Source organism: Rhea americana, unplaced genomic scaffold (assembly GCF_003343005.1).
Source record: "Rhea americana isolate MKP2758 unplaced genomic scaffold, rheAme1 scaffold_120, whole genome shotgun sequence".
NCBI classification, from domain to species: Eukaryota; Metazoa; Chordata; class Aves; order Rheiformes; family Rheidae; genus Rhea; species Rhea americana.
Window position 1 is genome coordinate 2,233,895 of NW_028185262.1, and position 11,514 is coordinate 2,245,408.

The 11,514-nt window shown below is 48.8% G+C and overlaps 1 protein-coding gene across 1 annotated transcript in view; it reads left to right on the forward strand.

Moving 5' to 3' along the window:
- PODXL2 (podocalyxin like 2) overlaps nucleotides 1-11,169 on the forward strand; it is a 33,046-nt gene extending 21,877 nt beyond the window's left edge. The window contains exons 5-8 of the mRNA XM_085324350.1: nucleotides 2,883-3,039; nucleotides 4,633-4,694; nucleotides 6,377-6,556; nucleotides 6,894-11,169. Coding sequence (XP_085180476.1) covers nucleotides 2,883-3,039; nucleotides 4,633-4,694; nucleotides 6,377-6,556; nucleotides 6,894-7,103 — 609 coding nt within the window. The 3' untranslated portion in view covers nucleotides 7,104-11,169. The remainder of the gene's footprint in view (nucleotides 1-2,882; nucleotides 3,040-4,632; nucleotides 4,695-6,376; nucleotides 6,557-6,893) is intronic.
- Nucleotides 11,170-11,514: the final 345 nt, after the last annotated feature.

The window sequence follows — 11,514 nt, forward strand, 5'->3', positions numbered from 1 at the left end:
AGCACTTAAAAATGCTGAGGCAGGCATGGCTCTTGCTGTGTGCTTTCACAGAAAAAAAAAATTAGCACTAAATCTTGACGTCCCTGTAGAGCTTGTGGAGAGAAGGGGGATAGGACAGAAATATTCTCATTCCCCAAATAGGGAAAGAGAGGATTTTGCTCAGCCTAGTGCACGTCAGTTGTTGTTCAGATTGGGTTTTGTCTGTACCAGTCTTTCCTGGATTGTCATGAGACACAGGAACATTTAAAATTGCACCTGTTTCTCAAAGGGAACATGGCAGGACTGAGGTGGGACCTTCTATCTCTTTCATTTCTTTTCTCCTTCCTCTCCTTTCAGGTTATATTCACTTTCCTTTCATGGCTCAGGGGAATAAAGATGCCCCATTTGCACTGTGAATGGTTCAGTGTCAAGCAACTGTCACTAAATCTTCCTTAAGTGCCTCTTCTCCCTACCCTGTTACCTTCTGTGTTATCTGGGTCTGTTAACCAGACATGCTCTGCTAATCCAATGCGTGTCCGTCCATCCCCATAAAGCTGCAGTTAATTCATGAGCCCAAAGCCCCTTGTGTATCTCTGGTAAAAGGGCTCATTCACCTCTGCTGGGCCTTTTACCAGGCACTTTAAAACCAGTTGTGAAAGGCATAGGGTCAAGGTGCCCTTCATATTTCTACGAAATGATTATAAGCCTAGCAGTCTGCGACTGAAATGTTGCATCAGGGAACCCTGTTCTGTCCTCATGTGTTTGCTCTCTTGCTTGTTACAGCTCCCACACCAGGGTGGGCAGGCTGGTTTTGTTACTGCAGGGTGGCTCGTTGACACTGACCTATGTCCACTAGTGTTTGGGGTTTTATGGGGGGAATATTTCGGGGCAAGGAAATTACTGTACGCAATAAAGTGTGCCAACCTACCTTAAAGAGAGGTGAAAAAGTCCATCTCTTTCCATTAGTCTTCTGACTTTAAGCAGACCAGTTTGCCCTTTGGGGAGTTTTAAGTATTTCTGTTGCAATTTACAGTTGCAACTCAGAAAATGAGTCCTTGAAAACCTGAATGCTACTGCACTGTTTCCTCCACGTCCTAGTCATCATCACTGTTTCTCCTATTTCTGCAGTTTAAATGCTTGTTAATTTTGTAGTACATAGTAGCTCCCTTCCTGTGCACTTTCCCTCCCATCTGCACTTTCCATGTTTTAAATCACTGAAATGGCAAGAGCTGAAAAGCAGAAATGCACAAAATTGTGTCTTTGCTGTTGAATCCTCAATTGTGCCTTGCTGAAAGAAGACAGTACCCTGGGATAGGCAGGACCGAACTATTTTTCTACTTGATTTCATGTTTCAAAACATATTTCCAAACGAGTGATTTGTGCTGTCCTCTCCTTTATTCAAAGAGACGCTTGTCAACATACATATTTAAAATGAACATTGCTTCCATTCCCTGCCTCCTGTTATCACTKTGCGTGACTGAAGCTAAAATCAAGCTCTTTTCCTTTCCACCTCTGTTGATGTAGTTTGTTTCCTAGCAGGGTAATTTGTTCTGTTTGGGCAGCTCRGCTACCCTGTCTGCCCCTTTTGCTCTCTAGTTTATGTCCTGGGCCTTTGTTGTTTGGATTTCTGGGGCTTGAAGGGAAAGTCTGCATTRCCAGCACTGTAGTTTAAATTAGGATGAATGGATATTTCTCAAATATTTCCTACATTTTGAAGCTCTGATCCCACTGAAAAGCTGAGGGATGRTGAGGGTGCTGAGCCCCTTGCAGAGAGGTGTGCCCTGAGCTTTAGTGTTCTTCAGAGCATCTGGTTTTTACTCGCAGGGGTGATGTCTGTGTTGCTGGGTTAAGCTGGCAGCCCTTTTATCTTCCTTAATGGGCTCTGGCCAAGGCAGTCATTTCAGTCTGTCTCTGGGCAAAWCTCCCACTCACTTTACCTGGGAATTTTGCCTGAGTGAGAACTGCAGGGTCTGACCTGAGAGCGGTACCCAGCATCGCATCGAGAGGCGACCTCCACCTTGGTGCGCTCATGTGTTCAGATGCCATCACAGGTCACAGCTCCCTCCTCTCCCCAAGGAGAATTCATCAGCATTCTGCAACCTCTGCTTCCTCATCACTAGAGGCATCTCCCTTCTGTCTCTGCTCCCCCTTCCTCCACCTCTCCCAAAATGGAGCCACAGCTGGCAGTGGGGCCCCAGCCTGCCTGGCAGTGAGCCGCGAGCAGGAGTCGCAGGCACGCAGCAGCGTGCCGAGTCCTAGCACAGCTCCTCCTGCCTCCGCCTGCACATTGCTGCTGCCAAAACCCGTAACATGATGAGGGGAGGCACTGGCAGACCCTGGTGATTCGGGCCCCAGTCATCAGTGTCGTTTCCAATTGGGCTGCTTTCGGCTCAGGTCTGTGCCTGCCCTGAGCGCTTCAAATTGCCATGGCAACAAGAGTGCTCCGTTTTATTAATCATCTCTGTGGCCTTCAGGTTGGCATGGCAACCAGAGATAAGAATAGAAAGGCAGGAATGGGAAAGCAGCAAAGGAGCCTGCCAGGGGATGGCTGGAGCGTGTCAGGCAGAGCTGGGCCTCCTGACCCAGTGCCTGGGAAAAGCCTGGCTGAGCTGGGGAAAACCTGGCTGCTTCTTCCTTCCTGCCTTGCAAAATAACAAGGGTCCCTGTGTCCTGGGGGCTGTGGGGTGCATGGCTGTAGGCATGCAAGAGGAGGGTTGGTGTGTTGGGAGAGCTGTATGAGTCTGGCCTAGGGGACTGGGGATGTGCAGGGGGTGTTATGCTGGGTTTGGGCACACCTGAATGCAGGTGATGCTGGTTAGTGGRTCTTGGGCACACAGTTGCACCAGCATCCCATTGTGCTGCATTGCCATCATGCAGTCACTGAGGTCCTTTTCCCATGGCAGGAGGAGTTTCGGCTGGAGAGGGGTCCCCAGCTGCTGGCACTGGTGGAGGATGCCTTCTCCAGACAGACGGACAGACTGCAGGACCGCTGGCTGATCTTCCTGAGCAAACCTAATGAGAACGACAAGCACTTGCTAATGACACTGGCAGGGGAGCAGGGTAGGTGCTGGGAGAAGGAGTTTTCTAGTGATGCGTGGCGTGGAGGGTGGGGGAGACCCTATCTTTAGGGGTCTTGCAGTGGAGATGCTTGGTTGTGTTGGAAAGAGCTTTTGCTCTCCAGTCTGTTTCAGTGTTTCTTGTTCACAGTGTTAACTGGACTTAAAGGATGGAGGGGCATCGAGGACACAATCCTTTTGTTCTTCTCATCTCCCTCCTGTTGCACCTCTGCAGTTTGCACCAAGCTCCAGCTTCTCTGCTCTACCTCCTGCTTTATTCCTTCTCTGGGTAGCCTTGAGACAAGCATCCCTCAGTTTTCTCCCCATGTTTCTGTGCTCTCTGTGGACAGGCCGTTGCTGCAGCAGCATGTGAAAGTCTGCTCATAGTTCACTCCTTAACTTATCGCTTCTTAACTCTCATCCAGACTGGATCAGGCCTTATAGTGCCTCCCCAAAGAAATAGAAGCTGCCAATGAAAGGTGGGGCAGGGTGGAACGTTTTGTTATCTCTTTATCCCATTCTGGTACCGAGAGTGCTTTTTCTCTGCTTCTGCTGCCTGCTTAGTGCTGGAGGCCTCTTATGTTGATGTTATGGCCTATATTAAAAAAAAATAAAATAAAAAAAGTGGTATTCTGAAGTGGCTTGCAGGGGTAGGAAAATGGAGCTGACATTTGAGTGTGTTTGTTCTATCTGTGCTGTAAATTGAATCAGTCCCAACCCCTTGGGCCAGACCACATACCAATGAAAAGGCTTTTGTGATCATTTGGGTTTCTAATGTAAAGCCTACATGTCACAAGAGGGAATGTCCTTCCTAGAGAAGAAAGACAGGTCTGCTCCAGGAGCATGGCTAAGCTGGGAGATTTCTGTGAGTTTAGAAACCTTGAGAACTGAAGTGTTTTCTGCTCTGAAGAATCATGCTTTTGTTCAGTTTCTCTTTCTATTGCTGGGCTAAGAGAAGGGAAGGAGAAATGGGCTTCAGCTTTTAAATCCTTGCTGTGTGGCCAGGCTGTCCTGGCTTAGAGAGCATCCTGAGAGCTGTTAGGGAAAAAGAGGGTCCTGGGTGTGATGCTCAGTGTGGGCTGCAGCGCTGTCTTGCTGGGAGCCAAGCTGTCACAGCACATCTCGTGCAGCCTCTGCTGATGTGCCAGGCACATTGCTGTGCTAGGGCTGCCAGCAGAGCACAACACACCTGCTAAAGGATGCAATAGGTGAGCCTGAAGCTCTGTGGGAGCATCCTGAGTGCTACAGCTCAGGATCAAAATGCACCGGGCAGGGCACCTGCCTCCATGACTTTTTAGCTGTTGCTGCTCCCAGAGCAGACAGATCCTGAAAGCTCCCGTGACTGCAAGAATGGTACCTGGGTGCCCTAGCATCAATTCATGCCTGTTTCTTTTCCCTTTTTAAGAACATTTTGAGATAATCCTCGGTTATGATTCTTGCATTTTTTCAGCCTTACAACATAATGTACTAAGTAACAGAAATCCATGGGTACTCCCCTGCCTCTGTCATGCTGTGATTTTCACAGTGATGAGTGCTTCTAACCAGGCTAGCCTGAGCTGAGAGAGCAGCACTGATCTCTCCCTTTCCTTCTCTCCAGGTGTCATCCCTACAAAAGATGTTCTCATGGCACTGGGGGATGTTAAGAGGAGCTTAGCTGAGGTAAGAGCCTTTGCCTGCATCCATCCTTTCAGGTTGGCTATGAAATTAAAATAAGCACCTGGAAAATTGGGGCCATATCTCAGTCTAACTGAGTGCTGAACCCACAACAGGTGAATAGATGAGTCAGATGTTTTTGCAAACTCCCTTCTCCCCTCTTTGGTAATTGCAGAATCATCAAATGTCAGCTCCCAGTAAGAGAGCAACTGTGCGTTGTTCCTTCTCTGCTTTTCTGGCTTGGTTTTGAAGCTGCATTTTACATGCTCATTTTGTTGGGACCTTTGGTCTCTTCCCTTCTACACCATTGCCTGTGGCCATGGCAGTGCTACAGAGTTTCAGATCAGCCCTGCTCACCCTACAGCTGATTTAAACACGCTGGCAGGCTGCTTCCAGTCACTCAGCCTTTGCAGAAGGGGCTGGAAGAGGTGCTTGTAGTAGACAGGACACATTCACGCAYCTTTCCCCTGCAACCTCAGGTTTCACTCCTTCAGAGTGCTCTCCTGAAGCAATCGATGCCAGATTCTTCTACCAGCTGCCTCTAGTCCTCACATATTTCCCTGTAACCCTGGACAGCTTGGAAGAGGACAGAATCATGGGCAAATTAGTGCTGTGGTCTCTGAGCTTGCCCCTTAGGCCAGCTGGACATGGAGACATTGACAGCCTGATTCTGCTCTTCCTTACACTGCTGGAGTAATTCTGAGGACTTTAGCAGGGTAAATAGCAGCAGAATAGGGCCACTGCCTTTCTGTATGTTTGCTCTCAGGTTTTCCCCCTGATGTAACAAACTGGTGCAGTTAGACAAAGCAAATTAACTGCTCARTGTGGTATTGATTGGCTTACACCAGAGAAAGTGCTAAGAGCGAACTGTGTAGAAATTGTATGACTGAAATATCAGCAACTAGAACTGTCCAGATAGAAGGATTCATGCTGGTGCAAGGTTTGACTTCTTTGTGCAGCAGTGAACCTACATTAACATGGATCCTACCCAAGAGCCTTGCCACCTACCTCTGACTCTCCAGTCCTATCAATAATGAAACACGGCTCATTGCATTGACCTTGTGCTAGCACGAGCTTAGAAGGAAGAGGGCGGATATTCTCTTACACTGTCATACTTACTGTTGAATTGATACATAACCTGTTTAAAATCTACCAAGTCACTGGGTGCAATTTTCAGCTTTGTTTGCTGACACCCCATTCCCCAGATAGCCATTCCCCAGCTTTTTGGAGCAACAGAGAGCTGTCCACACTGAAGACTTTGGATGGACCACTATGCCCTCCTAGGACTAGAGTCTTATTGGAAACCTGTTAATTATGCTTTCGTTCTCTGTCTCAGAGTCACCAAAGCTTCAGCACCTATCAGTGATCTGTAGTTTGGTTTGGGAGCTCTTAGCCTGGGTCAGTTTCYCCCACAAAAGCATCTCTGCTTTGAACATTGGTGTGATCCTTTTGCACGGTGAAATTGTGCCCGCTGTCATTTGCTGATATGTCAGGTCTTGTGGAAGATGGAATTAATTTAGTCAWGTGCCTTCCAGTCATGTAAGACAATGTAAAACCTGCTTCCTAGTCCTGGATTTTAGTTCCTCTGTCAATGGTGAGGAACCTGTGCTTGAACCTCAAAAGTCCAAACAGGTTCCTATCCYGTTCATGATTGCAAGCTAGTGGTTTTAATGTACTTTTCCCTCTAGATTGGCATCCAGAACTACTCAACCACCACAAGTTGTCAGTCGCACCCTAACCAGACACGCAGTGATTATGGGAAACTCTTCGTGGTATTGGTGATCATTGGCTCCATCTGTGCCATCATCATTGTTTTGGGGCTCATATACAACTGCTGGCAGAGACGCCTGCCCAAGATGAAGAACATGGTGAGCTGAGGGTGGGTGGGGAAACCTTTGGGTTGGAGGGGACTGGAGAGTTAAGAGGGAGATCATTTTTCCTGGTCCACCTTCTGGATGTTGCTGGGTACAATGCTGGAGCAGCAATGCAGCCCTTGAGGCATAAGGGAGATGCAACCCTATGGTTCTTGCTGTGCTCAGGACAGCTCATTTCCACCATGAAGGCTTGGCCAGGAGCAAATGTTCCTTTTCCCACTGACCCTGCRAAGTCCCCAGTGGCCCTTATAGCCTGGTCTGACTGTGCTTCTCAGCTGCCTCAGGACCTGTCCTGCTTTGTCTCCTTTGTGTTCCTCTCCTTCCTCTGCAGTCGCATGGTGAGGAGCTGCGCTTTGTTGAGAATGGCTGCCATGACAACCCCACCTTGGATGTGGCTAGCGACAGCCAGTCAGAAATGCAAGAGAAGAAGCCGAGCGTGAATGGTGGAAATACCATCAATGGCCCTGACAGCTGGGATGTCCTGATCAATAAGCAGGCGAACGAGGATGTAGATGTGTTTGAGGAAGACACGCATCTTTAAAAAAAAAAAAAAAAAAAAAAAAAGGCAAAGAGAACACCACCCCTTTAAATACATTTGTCTCTCTACCATTTTGACTGATGGACCATGGGATCAGGGTGGCTGCTCAGGAACTTCTTAAAGGCTTGGGACAGGTCAAGTCTTGGGCATGTTTTCCTGCTGGAAGTCCTGAGCCCACATGAAAGGCTTGGAGCCTGAAGGATCACTGAAGAGGGAAGCAGGAGGGGTGGGTTTGTAGGACTCCGTGTGTGTGTTCTTATCAGTAGCACCAATGCTTTCATCACCTTTAAATGCACTTACTGTAGCTCTCTGGTAGTGGCTGAGAGTGGCTGGGCTTGAGAAACAAGGCGGTGAGGCTGTATGCCACAAGGAATCTGGCTTTGGGGAGTAGATTCACTTGGAGTCCAGCTTGGGTTATAGCAGCCAGACTCTGACTTTGCTGGCATCTGGATTTATAGTTGCAGAGCTGAGATCATGAGCAGGTGCAGTAAAACCTGTATCTCATTCTGGATATGGGGAGCCAAGACTCAGCTGATCTCCTGGGCAGAGAGTGTGCAGAGAGATTTTCTAGTGCTCTAGCATTAGCTGCCAACTGAATGGGCTGATGTTTACATCTGGGGAAAACATCCCCATGTGATCTCTTTCCCTTCTTACCCCCAACAGCCTGAACCCCTGTTCCAGTTCCACAGCTCCCAGTTGAGCTTGCAGCGTTTGAGCACTTTAACCTGTCTTGGTCTGCTTGGCTGGCTACAGAGAATTTGGTGCCATGGTGCAGCATCTTAGCTGGAAATCTGCTTTAGGCTGGAGAGTTGCTCAAAAAGAACTTTTACCKGCCTCTTTCACCTAACAGCCTGTGAAATCAGCAGCAAGGTATCCCTTATCTAAGTCTTAGTCTTAGGTTGGCAGGCCTTTTCCACTCTTATTCCATTTTCCAGGGTAGTTTGATTTCAGTTAATCTTTTGAGGTGAATGTACAGCCTATATAAAACTTCTAAACAKGAAAAAAGCAAAAATTCAGAAACAGTTTTATGGTCCTTGTTATTTTCTTTTCAGGAACCTGCCTTAGGCGGAAGTGTTTAATGTCACATTGGTGTAAATCAGGGGTAACATCTTTAAAATCACTGCGTTTAAACAAGCATAAAAAATGGTTTAGGTGAGATCAGGATCAGATCTAAGAGTTCCCCAATGCCTATTTCCCAGCCATGCCTCAGGCAACTTTCAGGCCCCAACTCCCTGAAGATGTGTGATAAAAGGCATGTGAACATACATAATTGTTCTCTGAGCCCTGCRTAAATTGAGACTCAGAACTACTTTCAAACTTGAAATCCCAGAACATTTGATTCTTCTGTCACTGAGGGATTGAGGGACTTGCTTAGGTCAAAGGCAAGAGTATTCCCTTCCATTTATGATTAGCTGCTTGCTTGCTTTCTGCAAGATGCAGCTTCATGTTTGGTCTTTAAAGGAACCTTTGTACAGAAGGACCCCAGATATATGGCCTGATGCTTAACCTGTAAATCTATCCCTGTATGTACAGATACTTTTAGCATGCTCATCCCTGATGTGAGTGCCTAAAGTCAAGATACATAAAGAGTCTGTAGTTTCATTTTTGCATAGCGCTTTGCATACAGACTGAACCGCAGATTACTTTGATGTAGGACCATGTTGATATCAGTCTATTATGGATTCAAGAAAGGTGATAGCCTTTCCTTTTCTATCCAGATTCCAATTTTGCGTGTGTCTGTTCTGCCTCCATACCTTTCCCTGCATTATATAGGAGATGGTGTTCCTCCTTTTTTTTTTTTTTTTTTTTTTTTTTTGTTTTTGTTTTATCTGTTTGGTAGAGTTGCAGAGTTGCCTGGAGGAGCTCCCTCTCCTGCCTCAACAGTTGACAGTGGGTGGCTGGCTTGGGGGGATKCTCCATGGGCATGAGCAGCCACATGCAGCCCTGCTTCGAATGCCCTTCGCTGGCAGCACTCTGCCCAATTTGATCTGTGCAGTGAACCTGCACAATTTCAGGAGCTGTGTTGATGGTGCTTTGGGGCTCACAGGATTAAATGTAAGTTGCTGTTATGACATGGTGAGTGATTTAAAGCATGGAGTTAAATTTTGAGTTTGTGTAGCACTTAGTATAACAAGGCCTGGCATGGCTGTGGCCTTTAGGCAGTTTCACCGTATAAATGTTTATAAGTCCAATAATCCTCATTAAATACACTTTTAATACTTGGTGGCTATTTAAAAGGTAAAGGCACCAATCAAATGTGAATTAGTTCACCCACAGAACACTTCCTTGGTGTACTTCATTGCTAAGAGCTGATTTGCTGCCCTATTTTCTCTCCACTTTACTGTAAATTCAGAGAAAAAACAAGGTGCTGATAAAGTAATGGGTCTTGTGTTGCTGTCGGGCTTAGCACCTTCTAATCTGGTCTAAAATCTTCAAACTTTAAATAGGCCAAGGTGGCTGTCCAGGCTCCTTGAAAAGCAGTGCTGACCCTTGAAGCTGTCAGCTAGCAAGCTCTGCTGATCTGGCTTACTCGGGCCTGATTGTATTCCAGAGGCTGTAGTGGTTTTTTCTGAAGCTGAAGTGCTCCAGGGTATCTTGAAAGTGTCCAAGGGTGACTGTCACTAAGCTGAGAATAATTTTCTGATGTCTCAGACATGGTACGCTTGGCTGTATAGTCTCAGTTTAGCTCCAGAAATCTACTGGTTAAGAGCATTTCGTTTTTAATATGGAGATACTTTTTATACCTTTTCCATTTGTTCTTCTTTGTATTATTTTTTGCACTAGGCTGATCTTGTTAAGTCAGTTGCACTGTTGTCCCTATCCTGCAGACCTTGCGGACGGGTCACCTCTCGGTACCTGCGGGCTGGGAAGTGCTGCAGGGTCAGGCTCCTGGGAGCCGGTTTCGCTCTGGCTCTGTTGTTCAGTTTCCAGCTCCGCAYAGGGAGGAGGCTTTAAAGAGGAGAATAAATGTAATATTGTTATTTGTATCAGGAAGCTTTTCTATCACCTTAATGTAGTTAAACTTGTTTTTAACAAACACTGTAAAAGCTGGACTTCTSAGAGCGGTGTGCCAGGTACCAGAGCAGACAGAAGACAGTAATTCCTGGAAAACTATTTCCCACGTACTAAGAGTTCGTTGTAGTCTCATCTGCTAGACGTTTGTTCACACTGACACCTGGTGGCTGCTGGGAGTTAGAGACAAAGAATAAAAAAAAGGGACTTTTCTTCCTCCTTCTTAACTATGGATATTTATTTTCCTGTGATTTACCTGGAACAGTCGCCTGTTKTATTCACGCGGGGGGCTCGCTCAGGGGTGGCTCGTGTGAGTGCGTCCCCACCCGCAAAGCGTCGAGAGGAGCTGTTCCCGGGCAGCGACACAGGGCCGCAGCCCCGTGCCCCCGCTTTCTCCTCCACGTCGCCCCTCTGCGAGCACGGCCAGACGWCAGGGGCGCCTGACCAGGAATGAAGGTGGTTCTCCGGAGCGGAGCTCTGCGCCCTGGGGAGCGCCGGTGTTCGCCCAAGGCACGGCCGGCGTCAGCAGGGTGGCCGTCCCCGGCAGGGACGCTCAGATGTTTCAAACGGGACCCGCAACGTAGGGCGGTAGCCAACGCGCACTAGGACTCTGCGTCTGCCAGGCTGCCCCGTGGCCGACAGAGGGTAGGGAGACGCTGAGGAGTGACCCAAGCTCTGCAAAGCGCCTGTCACGTTGAGAAGGTCCTTCAAGATCCCACCTCGAGAAGCCCTCTGGGCAAAGGACGCCGGTCTGAGCAGCAGCTTGTCCATGTTTCGCCAGTCGCGTGGCAGGAAGCATCTCCTCACCGGGGGCTCAAGGCACCTGGGGCTCCACCGAGAGAGACGCCGTGCACCGGCCCCCGCGGGCTCGCGAGGGCCCTGGGGGCTCGGCCCAGCGGCGAGCGGAGCGCGCTGTCTCGCTGCCCTTGTTCCTGCACAGCCTGTTGGAGGCTGCTGCTGGAGAAAGCTAGAAACTCTTGTGTCTGCCCTGGAAGCCACGAGGTCGTGGCTTGGTCGTCTTTGCAATAAAAAGCACCTCCCGGTGTCTGAGCACTGACTTGAGCCGGAGTCCTTTGCCTCTGCCCGAACCCGTGGCCGCTGCATCTGCTTACAGAGCGTCACTKGGGCTTCCTCAGCGGTGGGTTATCTGCCCGCCGCGGCGGCGAGCGTGGCTGCCAGGCCCCGCTTTCCGTAGGAGCCCGCCTCCCCCCGGGCTCCAGAACAGACCCCCCCAACACCCCTTCAGGCACCCCCCAACCACGTGCACTCCAGAACAGCCTCTGTACTCCAGAACCGCCGCCTGCTCCAGAACAGCCCCTGCTTCAGGACCCCCCCCACACACTCCAGAACAGCCCCCCGTGCTCCAGAACAGCCCCTGCTCCAGGATTCCCCCCCCACTCCA